This window comes from Xylona heveae (assembly GCF_001619985.1).
Source record: "Xylona heveae TC161 unplaced genomic scaffold L228scaffold_11, whole genome shotgun sequence".
Lineage (NCBI taxonomy): Eukaryota > Fungi > Ascomycota > Xylonomycetes > Xylonales > Xylonaceae > Xylona > Xylona heveae.
In genome coordinates, this window is record NW_017264203.1 from 542181 (window position 1) to 565245 (window position 23065).

A 23065-nucleotide genomic window follows, 5' to 3' on the forward strand; every position below is an offset into this window, starting at 1 on the left:
ACTTACTCCGCAGGAATCGAGAATGCCCGGAATCGTTGGCTGTTCTCATCATGCGCATAGAGAGCTGGACTACACTCACCTCGCGGGTTTTCCTCGAACTTCCTACTCAAGACTGCTTAAAACAACACAAATAGAAGGAGCAGCGATTAAAAGTAGCGTGAGTACTGGAGACTTTGCTTTCCCCGTCATATGTGTAGATTCTGCCTGTACCAGACACCTGAGACAGGAGACAGTCAAATCTGACTTTGAGTGGTGCTTAAAGCGGGTTAGCGGCACAGGGAAGGAGTATTTCCTGTTGAGATGATTCTGTTGAGGCGACCCAATACATCGTTCTGCTGGTACCTAAACTCGTACGCTCATACAATGGTAATAAATGAACCAAGTATCAGTACTTCCATTCTTCCAGCATCATGATCAACAGGTACAGCGCGTCAAGCAGACTTTTTTCAGTTTCAAAGAGATTCATTTCTCGTCCACCAAACCGCAGTGGGAAGACGCTGTTGCGCGAAAAAGGGAGATTGTCCGGGGCAGTAAGAAAATAGTACCGTGGAGGGATAACGGAGTCTAGACCTGAAAGACCCCACGCTGCCCCAGACCAAAAATCACCAGCCAAGGAGCTGGCGGGGCGGGTCTCTCTGGATTACTCCGCATCTCGCATCTCTCCACGCCACGACCACTGGACCTGATCCACTTTTAATCCTGCGGAGCCTCTGATTTTCCTTGAATTTGCAGCATTTTGTTGCAGCCACCATCGTCAGTGTCTTCGGCAAAGACTGCTGTCTGTCCTGGAGAAATTGATTTCCCGTAGTGGCTTATGAAGCGTCGAGGGACAGTTTCGTGAGAATCTCCTGCAGCAAGTACCTACCTAGGTACCTTACGTATTCGGGGCCCCATAATAATATTACCGACTCCACATATCGCGTCTCCCTGGACCGAGTAAACGCTGTCAAGATCCAGCACCCCACCACCCAGTCAGGGGTTTGTAGCTCAGAACGAAGAAAACATCAAGGCCGAAGGGGGAAAAGATAAATTAATTATAGCGCATGGGTAGTTGAAGTCCACTACTACTCTGCACTCTGTAGGCTTTCAGTGGCTCTTCGTATCGTCACTGAGAAACTTTCTAGACTTGGTGGTACCCCAGACAGCTAGACTGCCGCGGTCGCCCATGGTAATATCTCGTCATCGTCAGTAAACCGTTGCCCGTTGTCGCACTTCCGTACCAATAATCCTCCACCCGACATAATATTGTTGGCCTTCCCAATCCTCCCACATTCATCCGCAAGAACCTTCACCTCGCTCTCGTTCCAACATCACCTCGCTCTCTACCTACGATTCTTTTTCAATATTCTATTGTTACTTCGCACAACACTCTAACTTAATGGTCTCACCATCTCGTTAAGATCCATCAAAACATCTCCCGTCAGCGCCCTGCCACCCATTGCCTAACGCTTTCCCCCCTACACAAGCCCCACTATGGTCGTAATTGACCAGCACGAGTACCTCTGCGAAGAGGAGAAGCGTCTCAAGGAGGATAAGGAGCGCAAGAAATACTGGAAGAAGTGGGGTCCCTACGTCGCCGAGAGACAATGGGCGACAGGTATGTTTCGTCCGCCTCTACAGCGTGTCTTTCCAATACTGTTATAAACGTGCCAAAGGCTAACCTTTTGCTTATCAGTCAGAGAGGATTACTCGTAAGTACCGCAATGACCCTCTTACACAAATCAATCGCGCTCACATCTGGTGCAGTGAGGATGGAGATGCTTGGAGCCGTAAGTGAATTGATCTCTGTTCGTTAAACAATGACGCGTCTGACCAGGGCTGCAGACTTCTCTCACGAACATGCTCGTTCCCGAGCCTTTCGCTGGGGCGAAGATGGCATTGCAGGTGTTTCGGATACCCACGGTCTGCAGAACGTGGCCTTTGCATTCTGGAATGAGAAAGAGTAGGCTGAGATAAACCCGTATCTTGGGTGATTGATAGTGCTGATAGGATCAATAGTGATTTTCTCAAAGAGCGTCTTTTCGGATTGTCCAATCCAGAAGGTAATCATGGCGAGAGCGTGAAAGAAGCTCACTTCCACCTGGACAACACCCCTACTGTATGTGCTGCTGTCTCTGTTCTTCAATAGCGCGTCACGTAACCTTGGCTAACCTGGACCTTAGCACTCCTATATGAAATTTCTCTACAAGTACCCGCAGAAAAAATTTCCCTATGAAAAGTTGGTTGAAGAGAATGCAAAGCGTGGGAGAGACGAGAAGGAGTACAGCCTGATTGACACGGGCATATTTGATGATGATCGCTATTGGGATATCTTTATTGAGACTGCCAAAGAAAGTGACTCTGAGGAAGAACTCTTGTTCCGTGTTACTGCGTACAATCGTGGCCCGGAACCAGCTCCTCTCCACATTATTCCACACGTCTGGTTTCGGAATTCGTGGTCGTGGGGCCGCAACACGGATGCTAAGAAGCCATCCATTAGACAGGTTGGCCCTACTACAGCGCAGACGAAGCATCCGAAGCTCGGAGATAGATTCTTCCAGCTCTCGCCTTCGCCCGGCATAGGTCACAGCGGTCAGGATGTGCAGCCGCAGATGATCTTCACTGAGAACGAGACCAATTTTAAGAAGCTCTACAACGGCAAGAATCCTCAACCCTACGTCAAGGATGCGTTTCATCGCTACATTGTAGACGAAGAGAAGGGCGCCGTCAATCCGAGTTGCCGCGGTACAAAGAGTGCTGCCTGGTACGCGTTTGACGAAGATGATGGAGTGCCTCCGGGCGAATGCGCCGTGGTCCGGTTCCGTCTTTCAAAGCGATATGACGGCTACTTGGACGAGGAGCTCTTTGATGACATTATCGAACAGAAGCGTAACGAGGCGGATGAATTTTACTACCGCGTCAGCCCCTTGCCCATGGCCGAGGATCTGAGGAACATTCAGCGACAAGCGTTCTCAGGTATGCTGTGGTGTAAGCAGTACTATCATTTCGTCTGGGATGAATGGGCAAATGGTGACCCGGCTATGCCGCCGCCGCCTCCCGGACGAAAGGCAATTCGGAACCAGCAGTGGAAACACATGTATCTGGACGACATCCTCTCGATGCCAGACTCTTGGGAGTATCCGTTCTTTGCTGCGTGGGACACTGCTTTCCACTGCATTCCCTTGGCAATGATTGACCCGGAGTTTGCCAAGAAGCAGCTTGACGTTCTGACCAGGGAGTGGTATATGCACCCAAATGGTCAGCTGCCCGCGTATGAATGGAATTTTGGTGATGTCAACCCGCCAGTGCACGCCTGGGCTGTGTTCCGGACGTTTAAGATTGAGAGAAAAATGTACGGGCGGGAAGACCTCGACTTTTTGGAGCGTGTATTCCAAAAGTTGTTGCTGAACTTCACCTGGTGGGTAAACCGGAAAGATTTTGATGGCAAGAATGTGTTTGAGGGTGGATTTTTGGGTTTGGACAATATTGGTCTCTTCAATCGTTCGGAGCCTCTGCCTACTGGAGGTGTGCTTGAGCAGGCTGACAGTACTGGCTGGATGGCCTTTTACTCTCTCTCCATGCTGAATATTGCGCTGGAGCTTGCCAAACACCGGCGAACTTACGAAGACAGTGAGTCAAGAAATTTATCTCCACGGTTCGATGATCTGGGATTATATATGCTAATGTGCGTTAGTCGCTTCCAAGTTCTTTGAACATTTTGTCCTCATCAGCGATGCCATGAGTTTTAGAGCTGGTGGGGAGGAAAAGTCGCTATGGAATGATGAAGATGGGTAGGAAACATTGTCGCCCTTTTGGATTAGACTGTTGCTAACTTTTCTCTTCAGTTTCTACTACGACGCCATTTCATGGGGCGGCCCCTGGACACAGCAGCTCCCCGTGAGATCACTTGTCGGATTGATTCCGTTGTACGCTGTGTTGACGCTTGAACCGGAACTCATTAACAAATTTCCTTCGTTCAAGCGACGGCTCAATTGGTTCATTGAGAATCGTCACGATGTCGCCGAGCGTAACATTGCCAGCATGCGGCGACGCGGCAAGGACGAACGTTTGCTGTTGTCGCTTGTAAGCAAGGAGCGTCTTGAGAAGATTCTCAAACGCATGCTCGACGAAACAGAGTTTCTTGCGAGCCATGGTGTTCGGTCTCTATCCAAATACCACAAAGACCATCCTTATTCTATGGAGGTCAACGGGCAGGAATTCAAGGTTGGTTATGTGCCCGGCGACTCAGACAGCGGCCTCTTTGGCGGAAACAGCAACTGGCGAGGCCCCATCTGGATTGCTGTCAACTTTTTGCTCGTCGAATCACTTCTCCGCTTCTACATGTTCTACGGCGACAGTCTGCAGATTGAGTGTCCCACCGGTTCTGGCGAGTACATGCACCTTGGGCATGTAGCTGAGGAAATCCAGCACCGCCTGCAGCATCTCTTTGTTCGTGGTGACGATGGCCGACGTGCGGTCAACGACGGAAATGACATGCTCGATTATGATCCTCATTGGAAGGACTATCTCTGGTTCTACGAGTTCTTTGACGCCGACACTGGACGCGGTCTTGGCGCAAGCCATCAGTGTGGTTGGACAGGTCTCATCGCTAAACTGATTCATGACACTGGGTATGTTTAGCCCGTCGTGGTTCCCCCCTTCTTCCACTTCGCTCATTTCTGCCAAAATTTTGGACATATGATCATTCCCTCAAGTGAGACCTTGTACTGACGAGAAGTAATTTCTAGTATCAATTGTCGTCTTCCTCAGACTCCTCGCACGCCCTCGAGCGCTGCAGCCCATTACTTTGATGACGTCTTCCACCGGCCATCTAGACGGCGCCCGTCGAGCGGGAAACCGGCATATATCCGACGTTCGTCTACCTCACGGTCCATTGGCAACCGAAGCGACTGGAACTCCGCCGTCAATGGCGACGAGACTCCGTCTGCCATTTCCCGTTCGAACTCCATTGCGCCCACAGAAGACGAAGAGCAGACTCGTCGTCGTGCTGAAGCGGACCAGCATGTCGCCAACTATGTGTCCAACCAGCTCGAACGGGTCAAAAGTAATGAAGTATCGAGCGCGTTTGAAGATGAATTTGAAGCCCAGCTTGATGGGGAGTAATTTGATGTGCCGATGAATGATGAATCATCACACCGTCAAGCTGTCGTCGGTAGCCCAGCGAGAGCGAAGTTGGGGATGAAAGTAATGATTACACTTTCGAAGGAATTGTAAAGTGGCTTTTTATATCTTATTATTATTATAGACCTAGAGCAGTTCACTTGTCGTAATACCGTTGTCCGTATTATATTCATATCAATTAATTTTATATTCCTCATACTTTTTCTAAAACTCTATGCCTTGCAACCCACATCAATCGCCTGCGTAGCGTAATTGCGAGAGATGTCAGTGGACAGACAAATTATGTCCCACAATTCTAGTGATACCTGAGGCACTTGAGTATTTGGCAAAGCATTTATAACACATGTGGTGAGCATTTCAACAACTCAATTGAACCATAGACAAAGGAGCAATAGTGATCGTAGTGTCAACTCTCGAGAAAATGCTGAATAGTAGTACTGCATTCATGTACAGTAGAAAAATAACAAGGAGAGTTGCTTTTACAGGTAGAATACAGGTAGAATACTATCGAGCCTGTGCCTTGGTGGGGCACACAATCCTTGGCTATATATATATATATATATAGTAAAACTGTAATTTACTTCTTCACATCCGGGATAGCGTACAACCCCTTCAGATTCAGCATAATATACGACTTTTACAAGCAGCAATAAGGTTATATTTGTCATAATTCGAGTTCTTCAAATGCTATGACACTCTACATGAAAAAAATGCCCTTCCAACAACTACTTTCCTTTTCCTTTCCTCTTTTCCTGCTCTTAGTCTCTCGGTCTCTCAGGTTTCTCTCTATGGCCGACTGATGGGCCTAGGGGCGAGAGATCAAAAGAAAGCAGGGGGATCAGAGAGGAAAAGAAAGGAAGGTCACGCTCCCTAACTAATGAACAACGATAGGAGTCCAGTCATTTACAAAGCGTCAGTGAGGAGCTTGTTCATCTTGGCGAGCTTGGACGACACGCTGAGGTCGATGGTGCGGTCGCCAATCTCGACGACCAGTCCACCCTTGATGTCGGGGTTGACCTATTAAGTACCGTTGCATTAGTACTGTGAGAGCGAATAGTGGCAGTGGTAGTGGTGGTGAATATAATGTTGCAGGGATGTACGGCAAGGGGAAAATGGGGTGGAGCTTCGGGTAGGAGAGGAGTGTAGAGTGCAGAAAGGGAGTATATATATATTGGTGAGATGGTATTGGTATGGAAAATGTAGAAATGTATGAGTTGTACGGGTCGCAGGAGTTGTAATAGAACGGGTATGTAAAGTATGTGAGACTGGAAAAGGGCGCATACCTTAGGGACAACCTTGAGCTTCTTGCCCTGGCCAACGTACTGGGACTTGGAGATGGCAGTCTCGAGGCGGTTGAGGGTCTTGTTGTCAAGGGGCTGTGATGAAGAGAAGAGAATTAGCTTGCGCATCCTTGCGATATCAAGATTTCCTTGCCAATCGTGCTCTGTTCCGGTTTCCAATTGGGTCTGATCCGTATCTGCAATTGAGGTATTTGTATCCATCCATAAATCTCGATATTGACAATTACCGCTTGCGGCACATTGTATCAACGTATATTTTCCCGTCATTTTCTCTTAAATCTTCCCAGAACGTATGTAATTGTGGCATTTCCCACACCTCTGGTGGACAGGATAGGACAAGAAACGGGAGGGATCGTCAAGGGAGTACCCACCGAAGCGCTGGTAACAACGAGCTCAATCTCGCCCTTGTGCGCACCGATGAGGGTAGCGAACTTGTCGCACACGCCCTCGAGCAGGCCGAGACGGTTGTTCTCCGCAAGGGTGGTGAGGAAGTTCTTGACGGTGTCGGTCTTGTCGGCGCCAACGTGCTTGTGCAACTCAGAGACGATAGCGGCCTTGTCTTCGGCGGTGAGCGAGGGGGCGGAAAGGACGGTTGCGAGCTTCGCATCCTTCTTGAAGATGTCGCTCAATTGGGTCAGAGCCTTGGCGGCGTTGTCGAGCGAAGACTGCTTGGCGGCGGCAGTGTACTATAATATCAAAGTCGCGTATCGTCAATTGTATGCTCGGGGAAACATGTTTGGATGCCACAGGTATCCCAATTGGATCATTCAATTGCCCTAGAAAACACCCGGAGTCGAATTGATCACATACCAGAGCGCTGGCGTAGGTGCCGTCAAGACCGAACAAGGCCACAGGCGGCTTGGTCGAAGCTGGAGCGGCCTGGGCATAAGTCCGGACAGCAGCAGCCCTGGGGACATTGAGAGCCTGGCGGGAGGCCACCCGCGAGGTCTGAAGAGCCGCTCGAAGAGAGAACATGGTAAGAGGTAGAGTGGGGAGGCTTGGGAGCGTTGAATTGATGACGAGGGGACTCGGTACTCGGGAGGTGAGAGGTCGGCGATGCCTGAATGATGGTGGTTTGTCGGGACGAGCGAGCTTTTGTGGATTATGTAAGCATCACCATCCTACAAAGCAAAAGCTCCTCAACCAGAACCAACAGGCAAGGGGAGTTCACACCTCACTTGCGACCGAGATGGATTTAAATTGCTCTCTATTAGTTTATGATACGCCTTGATGTCTCGCGATAGTACCGATCTCTTCCCCTTTAATGGGCGGGGTCCTGCAGCGCCAACCTTTTTAATAGACAGAAACCAGTTCCCAGTAACAACCACGCGGTTAAATGCCCCCTCGCGGATATTTGCGATGTTGCGCCCAACGCCTCACCATCCCAACTTCATACTGGCGAACATTTGCTAAAAGTAAAAATACGTTCATGTATAACCATAGGTGCTCTTCACCCGTTCGGACCCTGACTCAATCGCTTCTCAGCATGCTATCCACCAAGTCACCTAGAGGACCCCAAAAGTCCTTGCCGGTCGCAAGTCCATGCTCGTCAATGAAGAGAACGTAGTGCTTGAAGCTGGTGTTGAGATGCGGCTCTAGCCCAAGCTGGACAATCACTGGGTAATGGTGGCAGTATATATGAGCGTAGACTCGGTACAGACGCTTGAAGAGCTGTCGAATGAGCGATGGGAAGGTCTTTGGGAAGGGGACGCCTAGAAAGTCATAATTTCAGTATATCTGTCTAATACAGTTACATGAAGATGTCATACCTATTCTGCTGGGAAACATTTGTTCATTGTCGATGTTACTCTGCACCCAAACCATCAAATGCTCGATGTACTCCGGCGCGGGCATCTTGGTCGGTCTCTTGAAATTTTCCGAGTCTTGCCACAAATATTCGAACCTGCCATCCCTTTAGTATTATAATAATAGGTAGATATCAATTCCATGGTTATGCCGCAACGCACTCATCAGTAGCTTTCATCTCTGGGCATGACTGCGGCGAACAGAATTCGGTAATAGAGCCATAAAGAAGATTGATCTGGTTGTAGAAGTCGACCACTATACCACGACCCAGCCATCAGTACTCGATTTTCTCACGACATAGATTATACCTCCCAGGGACTTACCGTTAACTGCCAACCATTCGTTAAGGTCTTCTCCTTCTGGCAGCTTCACAGCCTTCCTCAGACTGCCGCTTCCGAGGGTGGCCTCAGCAAATTGTCTCAGCTGGTAACTGTTTGTTCCTTTGCTGGCATTGCGGGGCTTGAATGCCTGTCCGCGGCTTCTCGCATTACTGTACACATTATCCTGTGAGTTGAGAATCTCTTTAAATGTCCCAAGATAAGGTGAGGTGTATGTGGGCTCCGGAGGAGACGGAAACTCTAGCTTATTGACAGTCATCCGTGAAGAGCGCTCCACGAGAGAGAAAATGGCGGGCAAAGGTTTGGGACTGGGAGGTGGAATCGGAGCAGTAACCAACATGGTAGCGATAAAAGAAGCCATTTCAGGCTTCGAAGGGCTGCGAGGCTTTATTCGGCCGATAATATGGTCTCTGGCATTCCAATGGTTAGCATGGCGACCAAGGACCGTGACAAAGTGGGGAAAGAGCTCACAGAGAAGAACAGCTGCCCGTGACGGATTTGAAATTTCCGCGATGAGACGATGTCTTTAGTCCAAAGTTATCGCTTTTGCAGAATATGAGATCAACGTAGACATTAATCAATGCTATCGCCGTCATTATTGCGGGGGCCCGGTTTGTTTACCTCCACAATCGATGGAAGCGGCTTAGTCATCATATCTTATTGGCGCATGTTGCGCTTCCGCATCAACAATGTTTCATAGGCCTTATCGAAGAGTCTGTTCTGGTGGATTTGGAATTATCATGTCCATGAGTAATGGTGTTGACACAAATGCACTCTACGGAAATTTTTGATCAATGAATAGCAGGAAAAGGCGTACCAAATTCTGTGTGATATCAGTAAAGAAGGGCATTAATGTCAAATAGCATATCCAATGTTGACAACAATATTTCACCATGTCTGCACCTCTCGAAAGCAGCGGATTTCCCTATCCGTATTTTCAAAGGGCGAAAAGAAAAAGAAAATTTATCAGGAATCTGCGCCCAGATAGATGTCTTTCGAAAGTAAAAGATTCGCACATAGAGGTGCAAGTTCATATTGATTTGAACATTATGCGTATCGAAGTCCAATCTATCGCAATGCCGTAAAAATCAATGCCGCCTTCGTCAAATAGAGAATATTCTTATCGTGCTGAGACCCGACCTTCAAGTTCTCGTGGGTTAAGCCTTCCACCGCCAGTGCTTCTTTTCATACGCATCGAAACCCCTCACTGCCATTACGCAGAGACTGGATCCAAGAAGAAGCGCCCCATCGTACCAGATAAGTTTTCGGTAATCTTTCAAGGTAATGACAGAGCTGTTCGATCCATGACTTCCCATGATTATACCGCCAACTGGCGTGCCGAAGAAAGCTCCGAGACCGCGGACAAAATAGATGAACCCATTTACTGACGCATAGGCCTGGATTCCAAAAACCTCTGTAATGGTAGTGGGGAAAAGTGCATTATATCCTGACATTCTCGTTAGTTTTGGCAGGTCTACTTGCATAGTGGAGTCGAAAGCTTACCTCCAGCGAGAATACCGTATGCGACGACAAAAGTGATCCATAGAGCCTTAGATCCATCCAAGGAGCTCATCCAAAAAGCGAAAACGCTCACTGCGCTGCCCAGGACACTCAAGACCAAGGTATTTTGGCGTCCTGCCTTGTCAGCAGTGAAGCCCATTGCAATCCGACTAGCAGTATTGACGCCGTTGCTCAATGCAAGCAACGCAGCACCGAACCCTGCTGTGTACCCAAGCGCCGTCGAAAACTCTGGCAAAAAGTTCAACGGTACAAAGTTGCCTGAGGCCTGTAGCAGCGCAGCCAGGGCTTGGAGAGTAAAAGCAGGCTTTTTCGCCAAGGATATATTGACTAAACTTGGCCGCTGGCGACTACTTCGAGATGGACTCGCTGAAAGACCAATTGGAAGAGCAATAGCAAGGTTAATAAAGCACAAAGCTCTCAATGTCCATCGAATCCCAATATGGTCAAGTAAAACTCTGATGACGGGCGCCATTACCAGGCCTCCAACTCCGGCACCTGTGATTTCAATTCTCAGAGACTGGCTCACCATTGAATTAGAGCCCTTTCCAAGACTTACCTGAAAGAATGAAACCCATGGCGGCTCCACGCCGGGAATCAAAATACTCCGGAGCCACGCTCAAAATAGGAAAATAAAGCATGGAACTACCAATGCCATACAAAAAGCCTTGACAGAGGATAAGTTGCCAAATCTGTAAAAGGGATAAGGAACATTTTCAGCTACTGCCCTCTTTCATCCATAAGGCCAATTCATGTTTAGATATGCTAACTCACTTGCGAGCAGGAGCCAGCAAGCCCATAGCCCAAGCTCATCAAAGCGGCACCAGTCAAAGTAATCTGTCTCAAATCCTTGGATCGTGCCATCAACGGGTTCACAAAAATGCTTCCGGCCCAAGTTAGCCCAGCGCCGAGAGTACCAACAAATGCCACAAGCGCTTTATTTTGTGCCTGCTTCGCAGTGATAACGGCGTCTGGTCCGCCATTGCTGGCAATGTAGTAACCCTGGAAAACACCATATGACTGGTTAATGCCAATGGTTTGGAAAGCAGTCATGAAGCTTGAGAAGAGCACAATAATTTGCCGTTTTCGAGTAATGGGGAGCAGTTCCTGCTCGACCGAGTCCAGAGGAGCTTCATCTTCCGGGGCTTCGACGTAGTCCTCTCGAATGTTGGACAGGGTATACTGCCGCTGAATCGCAGAGTCAGCCATAATGGGGCACATAAAATCTTGCAGCCGATCATGAATTGAAATTGTATGATATTAATTGGATGATTATCTAGGTCATCATCCAGCTGTCAGAAAAACTCAAATTCTAGTAGGGGAGGCTCAGCAATGGTTAGAGATTCTTCGGCAATACACCCGCAAGTATCGGAGTAGTAATGGCGAATCTAGTGAGGAGCTTAGTGCAGTGTTCTAGAGTCTCTTAACCGCTCCCCATCCATCTCGGGTGGAGAGGCATAGTTCCCGAGATTCAAATCAAGCCATTGACTCGCGATGTCCGAATAGGATAGTGTAGTCCCTGGCGAGCCTTTCGGAGAACTCAATCCCCAGGTACATATTTCCAGTACATGCGTACAGTCCCAGAGTTGTCCTAAGCTCGAACTTCTTACAGCAACATACAATTTTAAAAGGGGACATAAAACCTTTTGTTTTTTTCAACATGATATTCGTTCCAATGTACATCTATTATTGCCCTATATATTCCATGCTCGTCACAAGCCACATTTGCCCAACTATATGTCAAAGCAGGCCATTTATTGTAAAATGACTCTTTCAGCCCAAGTTGAAATCATATGATTCCTGCCCGACAACTGGAAATGTTATCATTGCCGCCCACATCCCTTGTGTATGTACATAGACGCATGCGAGGACCCAAACGGTCATACTGAAAGTCCCTCAACAGGCGCATTGACACCCGCGGCCACAGCTCCGTAGACTTTGATCGGAACAGCGACTTCGAAACTCTCGCATGCGAGACCCTCCACTGCAGCCATGACCAGGGCTCGGTCATCTCGAGATACTTCTTCAAGCAGCATAGCTCCACGGCCTTCTCCATCTCCTCCTTCCACTGCTTGTTGTTCATCCTCTTCTTCTTCGTCAGATGGGCTAGGTGTGACAAATTCCACACGAAGTCTCCACTCTAAACTCACTCCGCTGGTCAGAAACTCCGGGCTCGCATTGACTGGTATGCTCGGGCGAAATGACACCCTTCGAGCGAATAAGGTTGATTCTAACTGCGACGCATGAACACGACGGGTCACTCGTTGGATACTTGCGCCGGATCGAAGTGCTATGGCGGGATCGACTTTTTCAGAACTCTCCAGCGCAGCATGTACGGAGTAACAAGGCAAATCCGCATTTTTAAAGTCAATCACAGCAGTCAAGGTCTCCCCAAGCCGGTACGCTGGCCGTGCAAGCATTAGTACCGCAACGCGTCGACCATTTCGAGCAATTTCGAAACGATTCGTGCTCTGATTTGTAGCAGTCCTGGCGTTACTGCGCAAGATGGCAAAATCTATCGCTTCCTTGCTGGATATTCCTCCCTCGCCACTAGACATCCGATGAGGCGGCACGACATCCGTCGGGGATATGAGTCCGTAGCTGCTACTCCGACGAGGGGCTTCAAGCAGGGTATCTGCATATGAAAGAAAATCCTCCAGGGATGATTCTTTCTGCTTCGGACGACTTGTTTTCTTGTTCCAAAAAGTCTCAAGATCCGTCAGCGCCATATTTCCCGGAATGCTTTGAGTCCGAGCCAGATCCCGGAGGATGATGTAAGGAGACATCAAATCATGCCCCAAGACCTCCCCTCGTCCTGAAAAGTGTCAGTAAACTACACAGCAACATTGATTTGAGAAGTCCATACCATTGACAGCACCAAAGACACGGAAAGGTACTTCGACCTGCGAGACCAACTGTTTGCTTTTAAGTGTCCCTGCACGCTGGGTCCCTATGACGAGGTTGTAGGAGACCTTGATTGCCTTGCCCTTATGGCTTGCTGGTAGTCCTCGTGGAAGTGTGAAGCTATACGTGTAACTTCTGCTCTCACCCGGAGCGAGTCGGAGGTCGACAAAAAGAATGGATTGGGGGGTTGAAATCAGCGGTATCGATTTGGCGCTGGCGATTCCCCTCATTTCTTTAATGCTGCTAAGTTCACCTGCACCAAGGAGACTGCCAATTGATTCACCAATGTTGCTCCAGCCAAAAGCACCAAAAATGCCGCTTTCTCTCTTACTCTTTTCAACTCCAACTACGCCACCGCCACCATGGCCCCCAACCACACCTTTCCTCTTCACTTCCTCAAACGGCGCCTGATTGATTAGGGATCCATCTAAGGTAAAAGATCCTTGAATTTGGACGTATCCCATCATGAGATTTTCTGGAGATTGCGGATGGCTTGTAGGGTTTATATGAGAAATGCTACGGAGATGATTTGGCCTTTGCGGAGCTTTGTTCAAGAGTTGCGGCCCGTACTCCGAAGCCAAAGTTTCGGTTGAATTATTACTCAAAGAATAAAATTCACCGCTACTTCTGGGTGTGGCATTCATGCTCGATCCAGCAAGCACTTTCGTCGTAGGATTTAGATGCTCAAGATTCGGCCCGCTCAGCTCGGGAGGCTTAGGTGATTGCTGTCGTGATAATGGAACTGGATTTTTGTTATTTGAAGATGACCCCGCAAAAGTTTGCGGGTTAGGAGATGGAGGTTCTATTTGTGGAGAAGCGGCGGGAAATTTGAAATTCTGCGAAAAGGAACCAGACGGTTTTCTTAGAGGCCGACCCGGGTCTGGCGTACCGGACGCACTGGGCCGGGCTGAAGTTCGTCTTGAGGATCGCAGAGATGAAGATGGATCTGACCCGTTTTCGAGAGGTATAAGAGGGGATGTGCTTCGAAGCATAGGAGAAGCTTGGGTGCTTGACCGGTGTCCTAGTGGTGCTGCTGACATTAGCTAAGAGACCCAAACATAAGGAAGCATTGATCCAATGGTGGAGCATACAGGGAGGTGGCCTTGCTCTGTTTGGAAGAATTTGCAAGCTTGCTGAGCGTGCATGATTCCGTGTGGGCTTGATTGTAGGGAGAGCGCTGCCATGAATAGGAGGCTCTTCGGGGAGGGCATCACTGCCGACGGAGAGGATTGACACCGATCGTTTGTGTGCATTACCAGGTGTGTATGAACCATTACTTCGGCCGCTCCAAGGACTTGACGGATGAGGACTTGATATATTGCTTGAGGGAACATTCAAGGAAAGAGTCGGTCGATGCCCACGAGCTTGCGATGCAAGGGCAGCAGGATTTCGACTCATAGACGCATCCGATAAGGGGACCTGAAACGGAGTGATCTTTCTTTGTCGCTCCCCTCTTGGCATGAATCCGTTCACAGTCGAGGCACGAGATTCATCTCGAGCGACGTTCTTGAAGGTAATTATGCACTCTACATCTTCCCCCGCGAAGACCGTCTGCTCTTTCCATTGTACGTAGACGCGGATATTTGAAGTGACTGACATTTCGCCAACAAGAGCCCTGTACTGGCAAATGAACACGTCACTGTTCTAAGCAATTTCATTAGAGTCGAGATGTAGAGGTGCGCTCTACCAGTGACAGGGTAGATGTGGCATAGTTGTTGTGGCTTTGGCACGAGAGACGAGGATAACAAGAAATTTGCAACCAAAATAATAAGATGGACTTCCAAAAGAATATATTTGAAATATCAAGACTGGATAAATGTATCTGGATAGGAAGTTGTATAAGAGCTCTGTTTGCAGAAGCCGCCCGAAGATATGGAGCCACAGATTGAAAGTGTTATATTGCGGTCTCACTTCCGCGTCCGGGGGGTTTCCACCGTCATTGGCGAGGTCTCCGCTGCCAATTGACGTTTCGGCTGGGCGACATCCCCTCGGGTGTCGTTCACCCCCGACCCGTCGCTGAAACCCCAGGTTCCTGACAACTGCATTGCATTCAAATGGTAAACGCCACAGTATCTCAAGACACCAAAGACACAGAGTGATAATAATGATAAAACTAATACCAGAAAGTGAAAGGCCTATCGATGCAATAATCAATTGATTTACAATTATGCATAATTCCGTAGTTTGTGCTGCTCTAGTCCCAAAATCTCCTGACACAAGCTCCATAATTGCACGCTTGTAAACTTTCAGGAAGTTTCCATATTTCCAGAATGCGCCGATCTCCAAAATTTGTTAAAGTATATAAAGTATTATAAGATTCGATCGGACAGGGACTCCTCATCGTCCATGTCAGCAGAGTTCCTTGAAGAAAACCCCCCACCATGGCCACTTGTTCCGCTATGAGATTTCCATGGTTTGTTGCGCTGATTATGGACACGTCTCTGATGGAAGCTACGCCCCTCAGAATCCCTATCAACACCCATTTCCCGCCATTTCTTTGGTGGCTTGACTCCGAGCTCGACCATTTTGCCCCAGATATTCTTCCCTCGGTTCTCCCATCTTTGCAACCTTTTCGCCCGTTCCTCTTCGCTGGGGCGCCAATTGCTCTTCAATATTCTTCGAATAGCTTCTGGAGACACATGGAACTGTTCAGCCAGATAAGGTGTTGTATATTTGTCCGGATATTGTTCATGTAAAGCCCGGATACCTTCCACGGCGTCAGGAGAGAGGCGTTTTCGAGGCGCCCACGCTTGTCCGCTTAACTTCTCTTTTAGAGCATCCTTCTGAATTTGCCATGGTTCAAGCCTTCGGTTGGTTGGGAGCCGTATTGCGTCCCTGTGAGCCTCTCTTGGCGGGAAATGAATACCGCGTTTGCTCTCCTCACCGGTTTCCTTCGACTTCTTGGACTGGCGTGAATATATTGGGGTCTCGATAGACTTTGCTGACGGGTATTCCTCTTCTCGATTTGACTCTGACCTCTGAATGGGTGCGCGTGCGTCCCTTGCGTCTAACTTTGCAAACGATTTCTTTGCGTGTGATAAACTGTTATGTCTTTTCGTTTCTAGTTGCGGCGGGGGCTCATCCGCAAGGGCGACAGCCTCGCCTTGCGTTAACGAATCTTGCCGCACCTTGAGGGAGTCCGCAAAGGGTTCGTGGTCCAAATTTGGTTCTTTTCTTGCCTGAGTGGTTGTCGAATTATCTGTTTCTGTCGAGCCGGTTGTCGAATGCGAAACTGTCGGTGCAGATTCCTGTGTCGCAGAAGTAGCGTAGCCACGGTAGCCTTCCTTTCCAGCCGAAGCCATTCTAGCGTGACCAGATGAAGAATATAGACTGTTTTGAAGCCATGGCTGTTGGCGGATAGGGTTGTGAACAATGTATGACCGCCTTGCGCTGGAGTGAAATGGCGTTCTCGCAGTTGAGAGTGCAAGTGACTGTGTCCGCAAGCCGAGTGTCTCGCGAAGGAAAATATTTAACACTGTCACAGAACAAGCTGAGCAGGGCATGACCGTATAAAGTGAGGGAAAATCGAAGAAAGGGAACGTTTCCTTTCCAGCTCCTATCCAGACGAGTCTGAGGCGAAAGCAAAATAAAGTCAAACGCTTGTTCTCGACCCCGGAAAATTATACGACTGCGCTTTCATACCAATGGTGCAACAATTTGGGACACTACTCCGGTAGGACACTTGACCCTCGGAAATGCTGGCAGTGTCCGCGACCAGCCTTTGGTACTTCATTGCAATAAATTCAAAAATGAATCAAGAGTTTGAAGATTGGTTTATTCGTTATGACTAGCCTAACAATAACAAATTTTCATGTGCTGTAAATCAGAGCTATTCCCCTAATATATTCTAATATGCGTTTTAAGGTGTTACTACCTAGGTATAACATGACGTCTATAGAATGAGATGTGGCACAGAGCCTGCTAAAAAGGAGAGTGATACTCCAAATCAAGCCTCCTGCTTGACAAAAGCAGGGGGAGCCGCCTCATCAGCCAGAGCAGCCAGATCATTCTCTCCCATTTCATGATCCCAGCCATGCGCCACCAGATAAGCGCGAAACTTCTCATCTTCAATAGCAAGATCGTCGCCAGAGATATCTGGTACAAACAGCCAAGTCACTAAGATACCCGAAATACCACAAATTGCAGCAATGATGAAAGTCCACTTCTTTCCGAGGTGCCGCTGAACCGGAGTGAACGCCTGAGTACCAACAGCAGCACCCGCCTTGCCAAAGGCAGCAGAGAGACCATAGCAGGTACCTCTAACACCAGTCGCATAGCCCTCAGAGGAGAGCAAGCCTAGCATGTCGCCGGGACCTAGGTTTCCAGAAGATTGCATCAAGCCGTAGAAGACAACAAAAAGAGGGACAATCTTGATGATGCGATCGTAGGCGCAGCCAATGATGAGACCAAAAACAAGGAAGCCACCAAAACCAAGCATCATGGTATTCTTTCGGCCGAGTGGCCTGCATAAGAGAGCGCCAATAGCAACGCCCGGAAGGGCAATGGCGCCAAGAAGCAGTTGCCATTCGGCCGTGGATTTAATACTGCCGTCCTTTACAACTGAAGAAAGGATGGTTCCGGAGAAAATGCCGTTGGGGAACGTGACGAAATCGTAGAGGAACCACGCCCCACAAGTTCCGAGCAAGGATTTCCAATAGTATCGAAGAATCAAAAGATAGGGAACCCTCTTCTGAATCGCTCCGCGACGATAAAGTTTCGAGTTGAGCATCTTGATTCGGAAGTAGAAGATGACCAAAGGGAAAATGCAGCCGATACCGAAGCAGACACGCCATAGGGTCGACAGATGCGCCATTCCAGTGCAGGAGTAGACGATCAAAAAGATCGAGACAACAAGAGGACCGCCAAAGGCGAGCGGCAGGTTCGTTACCAGAATGAAAATGGGGCCGCGCTGTTTCAGCGCATGCTCATTCGCTGCTTCCGATGCCGACGCCGACGACGAAGGATACTCGCCTCCTGTGCCGAAGCCAGTAACGCCTCGAGCAACTGTCAACATCCAGAACATGCCTGCGGGTGTCACACCATGTGCAGCTGTTCCAAGAATGCCGCCAACCACAATCATAGCCGTAGTAAACACGATTGCAAATTTGCGACCTCGATAGTCACAAATGAGTCTAAAAGGCTAGTCAGCGATCGTCTGTTTGACTAAGGTCCTTTTTATCAGAGTCAATTCCAAAGCTTCAGCTAAACTTACCCAATGACAATCTGGCCTATAATCATTCCAATTAGCAGCGCGTTGGACACGCGAGTGCTGACATTTGAGGTATACTCCTTAGGATATTCCTTCCGGAGAACAACGTTGGTCATAGTCATGAGGCCATTTTGATAGCCATCACTGATGAGTGCACATCCCGCACAGAATATGGTGAAGAGGTTCGAAATTCTTTGTTTCAAAGGAGAAACCTCGTTTGTTGCTGCAGGGCTCAAGTCGCTGGGCGTGTTGTAGTTCTGCGCATCGCCACTTTGGGAGATGACGACGTTCTCTTTCTCGAGGCCAGTCATCTTGCTTTCGCAAATTACTGCACTGGAGGCAAGATGGAACAAGATTAACAGAGGGCTAAAAGCCTTTAGGATTCACAGCAGTGATCACTGCCTAGGCATCATGCTGGCAGGAGGCTGATCATTTATGCTACCCCGCATACTGTGCTGGGAGCCAGAGAAGTGGCAAGACCAAATGCCAATCGCTCCGTGGTGTGTGGCCCACGTGGAATAGACGAACTGCAGCGAACAGGGCCGTGAACATCGTGTCCTGGTCCATTGGTTCTCAGCAATAGAATGAAATAAATTTTCTCTTTCGATGCAGGGATTTTGATAAAAGGATTTTTAATCCGTCTGTCAAAGCCAGGGACCTCGGGTTCGAGAGATAGGGCTAGGCACAGATATCCAGCCATTGGGTCGCTTTGGAACGGACGTATGGGACTTGGACATCGTGGGCAGATTGGGCGGAGGTATGAGATGTTGAAGATGCTGCACGTGCCTTCGAGGGCCAATGAGATGGCAGATCGCCAACCGTTGGTCTGAAAGTACAACTTAGCTAAGACCGTACATAAGATCCACGGCTGTCTTCATGCACTCAATCTCCTTGCAGCTTCATCGTCCGGTCATCGCTATCTATAAAAGCGATCCACATAGCGTGAAATTTAAAGATTGAAGATGGAACTATTCAGAGATTCCTGACAAGTACATAGTGTTGGTCAAGCACATCATGCCATTCCTGACAGTCCCTTTAGTTGCTTCTAGTGTCGACGGAGCGGGTGGTTATCTCTCGCCTAGATCTCTTCATGGCGTCACTATTACTCGATCCAGTGAAGCTGCCGACGCCACTATTCTTATACCTATGATGGAGAGAGTCTATTATGCTGTGATCAGACATTTTATGTTTATTAAATCTGTTTCATAATGGAGTCTGATTTTTTGCTTTCTCGATACAATGGAGAGTTCGATTGAAATTGGCAAGATGGCAAGTCGGCATTTCTTCTATCAATCCAGTAAAAAGACACAAGAGTAATTGCATCCCAGCACCTAAGCTTATACATCATTAACTGACCATTTGGTCGTCAGTGCTTGGGGTCACAGATTCAACTGGACAGACGAACATTTGACTTCAGAGCAGCTATATCCGCTAAAATACACTTATGACGAGCTTGCAGACGAATGTCTCGACAAGCTTGACGGTATACCTGGCTCAACTGCAGGCGATGCGGGCACAAATGACAAACATAGTGGCCCAAGTCGTGATCTCTATGCATTGCTAAGGGACAACGCTGAATCAGACAAGAGTTTGGGAAAGCTTTGGAACCAAGTCCACGCCATTCCAGACTGGGTTGACTGGGCTCAGGTTGCTCGTGGGCAAGAAGTATTTTACCGATATGGGGGTGCTGCACTGACGGGTAAGCCTTCAGCTTTGTCCTCGTTAAGACAGTCCTTATTCGATCTTTCTAACCGTCGTGCTTTAGGCCTTGCTTTTCAAAGCCTTCTAGGTGGAATGTAACTTTGCTCTGAGCTGAATTTGTGTAGCTCTGCGCTAACAGCTGATACTTCAGGGGCGCCACGCGTGTGGTTGAGACGCTTGCTCGGACTGGTGGATTCTCTACACGGGTCGCTAGACGCAGACTATATGAGACTACGCAGTATGTTTTGCAGTGTACAACATCTCTTGAAGCAATTCAGCCCGGTGGGGTGGGCCATATTTCGACCATCCGGGTACGGCTGCTGCATGCTGCAGTCCGCAAACGTATCATGAGACTTAGAAAAAGTCGACCAGACTACTATGATGTGGAAAATTGGGGAATACCCATCAACGATCTTGACTGCATTGCAACCATTGAGACATTTTCGTCGAATTTGATATGGCTCAGTTTCCCCAGAATGGGCTTGTATCTAAGGGAGCAAGAAATCGAGGATTACATTGCTCTATGGAGGCTCATTGCATGGTATTCCGGCACCCCGACTTTTCCATTCGAGAGTGCGTCCAAAGCAAAGGCTGTAATGGAATCGTATCAGATCGCCGAGATTGATCCGACCGAGACCTCGAAAATCTTGGCCAATAACATCATCAAGAGCCTTGCCGATCAACCGCCTGCATATGCTTCCAAGTATTATTTGTATGCGAACGCACGCTGGTTAAATGGCAAGGAGCTTTCTGATCGACTGGGGCTTGAACATCCGAGTCTGTATTATTGGTTTCTGGTTATGTGTCAGAACTTGCTCTTTATGAGCGTGTGCTACTCTCATCGGTCCGTACATTACCTGGATCGACGGAAAATAGCTGTACGATCACTTCTCATTGCGTTCGGTTTTGTCTTTCCCTAGCGGTGTGCTGACGATTGACAGAGGGTACGAAAAATATTTTATGCAATGATTGTGGAACACAAACATGGGCTTGGGGGCACTCCATCTCAATTTGAATTCCAATATATTCCCCAGTATGGCATCTTTACTGAGAAGGGCGAAGCCACAGAAGAAGCGCTCAGTCTTCCTGGAATCGAGCGCACCGTGCTCAAATGGTTTCTTAAGGTGGTTATTGTAGGAGCCCTTCTGTGGTTCTGTCTCGTGCGCTTGCTTAACTACTACTCGAGAAATCTTGTGTATATTTAAGAGGATTATTGTTTAGCTGTGCGTTTAATAGGCACGTCGGCGCGGATGGGGGAGTTGTTCTGGCAGGTTGCATGTCGAACATGATATACGAGTAATCTCTTATGCAGTATTCGTAAATTGCTAAGCTTGAGATCGCAAAATCTCGATGCAGATTTAGGAAGGCGTTGGGGAAAGTTCAGTGGCTTTAAATTTGGTGCCTGTCATCGCGGGAGGAACTTCGGCTTCTAGTGCTCTTTATACTATTAAGACTTAAATTTTCCCCTTAAAACGCAAATTGCGATTTTCGTTATCATCAAATGTATCAATATCATCATCTTGGGGAGTTTGGATTTTCTATCCAAATATTACGCAAGATCATCTCCCGTTTTCGCACTGAGAGGCAAGTTCATCGTGGCGAACGCAGTACATAGAGCATGCATGTGCTTGCAGCTACCTACCTATCTCACATAAGCGCGCCAATTTGTGGATTTGCACTCTAACATCTTCGTCTTTAACATTGTTTGAGGGGAAAAAAAAAGGGGGAGATATAGGGAAATGGGTCTCTCTGATTTTGCTCAGGCCACGTTGGATGCGCCAGCAGATGCTGATCTTCCTTTAGCATTCCATGGCACGATAATTCACTCATTGACCCCGCAACAGGTCGAGATCATTGAAGAAGGTTTGATCATCGTTGGCTCAAACGGCATTATCACGCATTTCCACAAGAACCTCCCATTGGACAAGCTCGACAGCTTCCTCGTCGAGCATGATTTTACACCAGGTTCGCTCAATATCCAGATGCTCAAACGAGGGGAGTTTCTGGTCCCCGGATTTGTAGACACGCATAATCATGCACCTCAGTGGGCTCAGCGCGGAATTGGAAGAGGGCAGCTTCTGATCGATTGGCTCAATAAAACAACTTTTCCGCATGAATCTAAATTCAAAGACCATGATTATGCGTGGAGGACATATACTTCCTGTGTCAAAGGCTTCGTCCGGCAAGGCATCACCACAGCCTGCTATTACGGTTCCTTTCACGGTCCGGCAACCAAAATTCTAGCCGATATTTGTCAGAAATTGGGTCAACGCGCTTTCGTCGGAAAATGCAATATGAATCGAAATGCACCAGACTATTGTCGGGACATGACAGTCGAAGAGTCTCTCGAATCGACGAGAGATTTTATCGATCATGTGCGACGAATTGACCCAAATTTCGAGCTGGTCACGCCAATACTAACCCCGCGATTTGCCATTTCATGCGATGGTGAAGTTCTCGCCGGCCTGGGTCAGATCGCTGCGGAGCAGCCAGACCTGCCGATCCAAACGCATTTCGACGAGGCAGAGCAGGAGATGGAAGTAACAAAACAGCTTTTTCCAGAATTCAAGAGCGAAGCCGATCTATACGATCACTTTGGACTGATGACCGACCGAACCATTCTCGCCCATTGTATCTTTTGTGGAGAGTATGAGATGCAGCGGATCAAAGAACGTAACTGTGGCGTTGCTCATTGCCCAATATCAACCTCTACTGGTGGATTTTTTGGTGTTGCACCAATTCGAGAATACCTACGCCGTGAAATAAAGGTCGGACTTGGCACAGACAGTGGTGGTGGTTACTCGTCCTCTATTCTTGATGCTATGCGGCTGGCCTTTGTCATCTCTAATGCTCGGGCCACAGCTACCAAAGGGAAGGATCCAGAGCTGTCGCTCCAGGAAGGCTTCTATCTGGCTACGCTTGGAGGCGCGCAGGTTTGTGGCTTGGAAAAGAAAATTGGAAACTTTGGAGAAGGCAAAATCTTTGATGCCCTGCTGATTGATACGGTGAGCGACAAATATCGTGGAATTATTGCTCCAATTGAGGATGAGGATTCGACTGAGACTATCTTTGAAAAATTTCTCATGACGGCGGACGACCGAAACATTGTCGACGTCTATGTCAAAGGCCGACAGATTAAATGATTGCCGCCAAATTTGATACACCCT

At 48.3% G+C, this 23065-nt stretch overlaps 9 protein-coding genes across 9 annotated transcripts; 3 read left to right on the forward strand and 6 right to left on the reverse strand.

Moving 5' to 3' along the window:
* Window positions 1–1116: 1116 nt before the first annotated feature.
* Window positions 1117–5316, forward strand: L228DRAFT_233399 (hypothetical protein). The gene is made up of 9 exons (XM_018330629.1): window positions 1117–1597; window positions 1676–1691; window positions 1747–1769; window positions 1825–1942; window positions 1999–2098; window positions 2163–3609; window positions 3674–3770; window positions 3825–4610; window positions 4728–5316. Exons 1-9 carry the CDS (start codon window positions 1474–1476, stop codon window positions 5101–5103), a joined length of 3087 nt encoding a protein of 1028 aa, XP_018185544.1. The 5' UTR covers window positions 1117–1473; the 3' UTR covers window positions 5104–5316.
* Window positions 5317–5757: 441 nt separating this feature from the next.
* L228DRAFT_250411 (ATP synthase subunit 5) lies at window positions 5758–7469 on the reverse strand. The gene is made up of 4 exons (XM_018333328.1): window positions 7233–7469; window positions 6794–7108; window positions 6405–6497; window positions 5758–6138 (listed from the first exon to the last, which is right to left on the reverse strand). Exons 1-4 carry the CDS (start codon window positions 7395–7397, stop codon window positions 6025–6027), a joined length of 687 nt encoding a protein of 228 aa, XP_018185545.1. The 5' UTR covers window positions 7398–7469; the 3' UTR covers window positions 5758–6024.
* Window positions 7470–7623: 154 nt separating this feature from the next.
* On the reverse strand, window positions 7624–9133 carry L228DRAFT_250412 (protein kinase regulator). The gene is made up of 6 exons (XM_018333329.1): window positions 9038–9133; window positions 8905–8976; window positions 8552–8718; window positions 8390–8483; window positions 8192–8325; window positions 7624–8134 (listed from the first exon to the last, which is right to left on the reverse strand). The coding sequence occupies exons 2-6, from the start codon at window positions 8925–8927 to the stop codon at window positions 7893–7895; spliced, it is 660 nt and encodes a 219-aa protein (XP_018185546.1). The 5' UTR covers window positions 8928–8976; window positions 9038–9133; the 3' UTR covers window positions 7624–7892.
* Window positions 9134–9577: 444 nt separating this feature from the next.
* L228DRAFT_233408 (major facilitator superfamily protein) lies at window positions 9578–11406 on the reverse strand. Its single transcript, XM_018330631.1, has 4 exons — window positions 10859–11406; window positions 10644–10776; window positions 10070–10582; window positions 9578–10013 (listed from the first exon to the last, which is right to left on the reverse strand). The coding sequence occupies exons 1-4, from the start codon at window positions 11303–11305 to the stop codon at window positions 9724–9726; spliced, it is 1383 nt and encodes a 460-aa protein (XP_018185547.1). The 5' UTR covers window positions 11306–11406; the 3' UTR covers window positions 9578–9723.
* A 346-nt stretch (window positions 11407–11752) lies between these two features.
* L228DRAFT_250413 (Rgp1-domain-containing protein) lies at window positions 11753–14855 on the reverse strand. Its single transcript, XM_018333330.1, has 3 exons — window positions 14080–14855; window positions 12951–14018; window positions 11753–12899 (listed from the first exon to the last, which is right to left on the reverse strand). Exons 1-3 carry the CDS (start codon window positions 14585–14587, stop codon window positions 11965–11967), a joined length of 2511 nt encoding a protein of 836 aa, XP_018185548.1. The 5' UTR covers window positions 14588–14855; the 3' UTR covers window positions 11753–11964.
* Window positions 14856–14990: 135 nt separating this feature from the next.
* On the reverse strand, window positions 14991–16546 carry L228DRAFT_250414 (hypothetical protein). The gene has a single exon (XM_018333331.1). The coding sequence runs from the start codon at window positions 16288–16290 to the stop codon at window positions 15298–15300; it is 993 nt and encodes a 330-aa protein (XP_018185549.1). The 5' UTR covers window positions 16291–16546; the 3' UTR covers window positions 14991–15297.
* Window positions 16547–16773: 227 nt separating this feature from the next.
* L228DRAFT_256928 (MFS general substrate transporter) lies at window positions 16774–18934 on the reverse strand (the record flags this gene model as incomplete). Its single annotated transcript, XM_018333956.1, has 3 exons — window positions 16774–18120; window positions 18201–18487; window positions 18914–18934. The coding sequence occupies 3 exons, from the start codon at window positions 18932–18934 to the stop codon at window positions 16935–16937; spliced, it is 1494 nt and encodes a 497-aa protein (XP_018185550.1). The 3' UTR covers window positions 16774–16934.
* A 233-nt stretch (window positions 18935–19167) lies between these two features.
* On the forward strand, window positions 19168–21366 carry L228DRAFT_33364 (hypothetical protein). The gene is made up of 5 exons (XM_018336490.1): window positions 19168–19510; window positions 19568–19896; window positions 19963–19993; window positions 20050–20776; window positions 20840–21366. The coding sequence occupies exons 1-5, from the start codon at window positions 19437–19439 to the stop codon at window positions 21101–21103; spliced, it is 1425 nt and encodes a 474-aa protein (XP_018185551.1). The 5' UTR covers window positions 19168–19436; the 3' UTR covers window positions 21104–21366.
* A 271-nt stretch (window positions 21367–21637) lies between these two features.
* Window positions 21638–23041, forward strand: L228DRAFT_214448 (guanine deaminase; the record flags this gene model as incomplete). The annotated part of the gene is made up of 1 exon (XM_018330032.1): window positions 21638–23041. One exon carries the CDS (start codon window positions 21638–21640, stop codon window positions 23039–23041), a length of 1404 nt encoding a protein of 467 aa, XP_018185552.1.
* Between the last annotated feature and the right edge of the window lie 24 nt (window positions 23042–23065).

What these genes read in the sequence shown, in the direction of transcription:
- L228DRAFT_250411 (XM_018333328.1), bottom strand. Translation starts at nt 7,397, where the DNA reads ATGTTCTCTCTTCGAGCGGCTCTTCAGACCTCGCGGGTGGCCTCCCGC. An exon ending in GCACCTACGCCAGCGCTCTG is followed by an intron (nt 7,109 to 7,232) that starts GTATGTGATCAA and finishes TTGATATTATAG; the next exon opens with TACACTGCCGCCGCCAAGCA. An exon ending in AGCTCAAGGTTGTCCCTAAG is followed by an intron (nt 6,139 to 6,404) that starts GTATGCGCCCTT and finishes GGTACTTAATAG; the next exon opens with GTCAACCCCGACATCAAGGG.
- L228DRAFT_250412 (XM_018333329.1), bottom strand. Translation starts at nt 8,927, where the DNA reads ATGGCTTCTTTTATCGCTACCAT. An exon ending in CGAATGGTTGGCAGTTAACG is followed by an intron (nt 8,484 to 8,551) that starts GTAAGTCCCTGG and finishes GTCGTGGTATAG; the next exon opens with TGGTCGACTTCTACAACCAG. An exon ending in AATGTTTCCCAGCAGAATAG is followed by an intron (nt 8,135 to 8,191) that starts GTATGACATCTT and finishes ATGACTTTCTAG; the next exon opens with GCGTCCCCTTCCCAAAGACC.
- L228DRAFT_233408 (XM_018330631.1), bottom strand. Translation starts at nt 11,305, where the DNA reads ATGTGCCCCATTATGGCTGACTCTGCGATTCAGCGGCAGTATACCCTG. An exon ending in TTGCTGGCTCCTGCTCGCAA is followed by an intron (nt 10,777 to 10,858) that starts GTGAGTTAGCAT and finishes TCCCTTTTACAG; the next exon opens with ATTTGGCAACTTATCCTCTG. An exon ending in CATGGGTTTCATTCTTTCAG is followed by an intron (nt 10,583 to 10,643) that starts GTAAGTCTTGGA and finishes TTGAAATCACAG; the next exon opens with GTGCCGGAGTTGGAGGCCTG.
- L228DRAFT_233399 (XM_018330629.1), top strand. Translation starts at nt 1,474, where the DNA reads ATGGTCGTAATTGACCAGCACGAGTACCTCTGCGAAGAGGAGAAGCGT. An exon ending in GCATTCTGGAATGAGAAAGA is followed by an intron (nt 1,943 to 1,998) that starts GTAGGCTGAGAT and finishes TAGGATCAATAG; the next exon opens with TGATTTTCTCAAAGAGCGTC. An exon ending in CTATGGAATGATGAAGATGG is followed by an intron (nt 3,771 to 3,824) that starts GTAGGAAACATT and finishes TTTTCTCTTCAG; the next exon opens with TTTCTACTACGACGCCATTT.
- L228DRAFT_33364 (XM_018336490.1), top strand. Translation starts at nt 19,437, where the DNA reads ATGGAGAGTTCGATTGAAATTGGCAAGATGGCAAGTCGGCATTTCTTC. An exon ending in TCCAGTAAAAAGACACAAGA is followed by an intron (nt 19,511 to 19,567) that starts GTAATTGCATCC and finishes TTTGGTCGTCAG; the next exon opens with TGCTTGGGGTCACAGATTCA. An exon ending in CAAAGCCTTCTAGGTGGAAT is followed by an intron (nt 19,994 to 20,049) that starts GTAACTTTGCTC and finishes CTGATACTTCAG; the next exon opens with GGGCGCCACGCGTGTGGTTG.
- L228DRAFT_250413 (XM_018333330.1), bottom strand. Translation starts at nt 14,587, where the DNA reads ATGTCAGTCACTTCAAATATCCGCGTCTACGTACAATGGAAAGAGCAG. An exon ending in CAGAGCAAGGCCACCTCCCT is followed by an intron (nt 14,019 to 14,079) that starts GTATGCTCCACC and finishes TAATGTCAGCAG; the next exon opens with CACCACTAGGACACCGGTCA. An exon ending in TGTCTTTGGTGCTGTCAATG is followed by an intron (nt 12,900 to 12,950) that starts GTATGGACTTCT and finishes GACACTTTTCAG; the next exon opens with GACGAGGGGAGGTCTTGGGG.
- L228DRAFT_250414 (XM_018333331.1), bottom strand. Translation starts at nt 16,290, where the DNA reads ATGGCTTCGGCTGGAAAGGAAGGCTACCGTGGCTACGCTACTTCTGCG.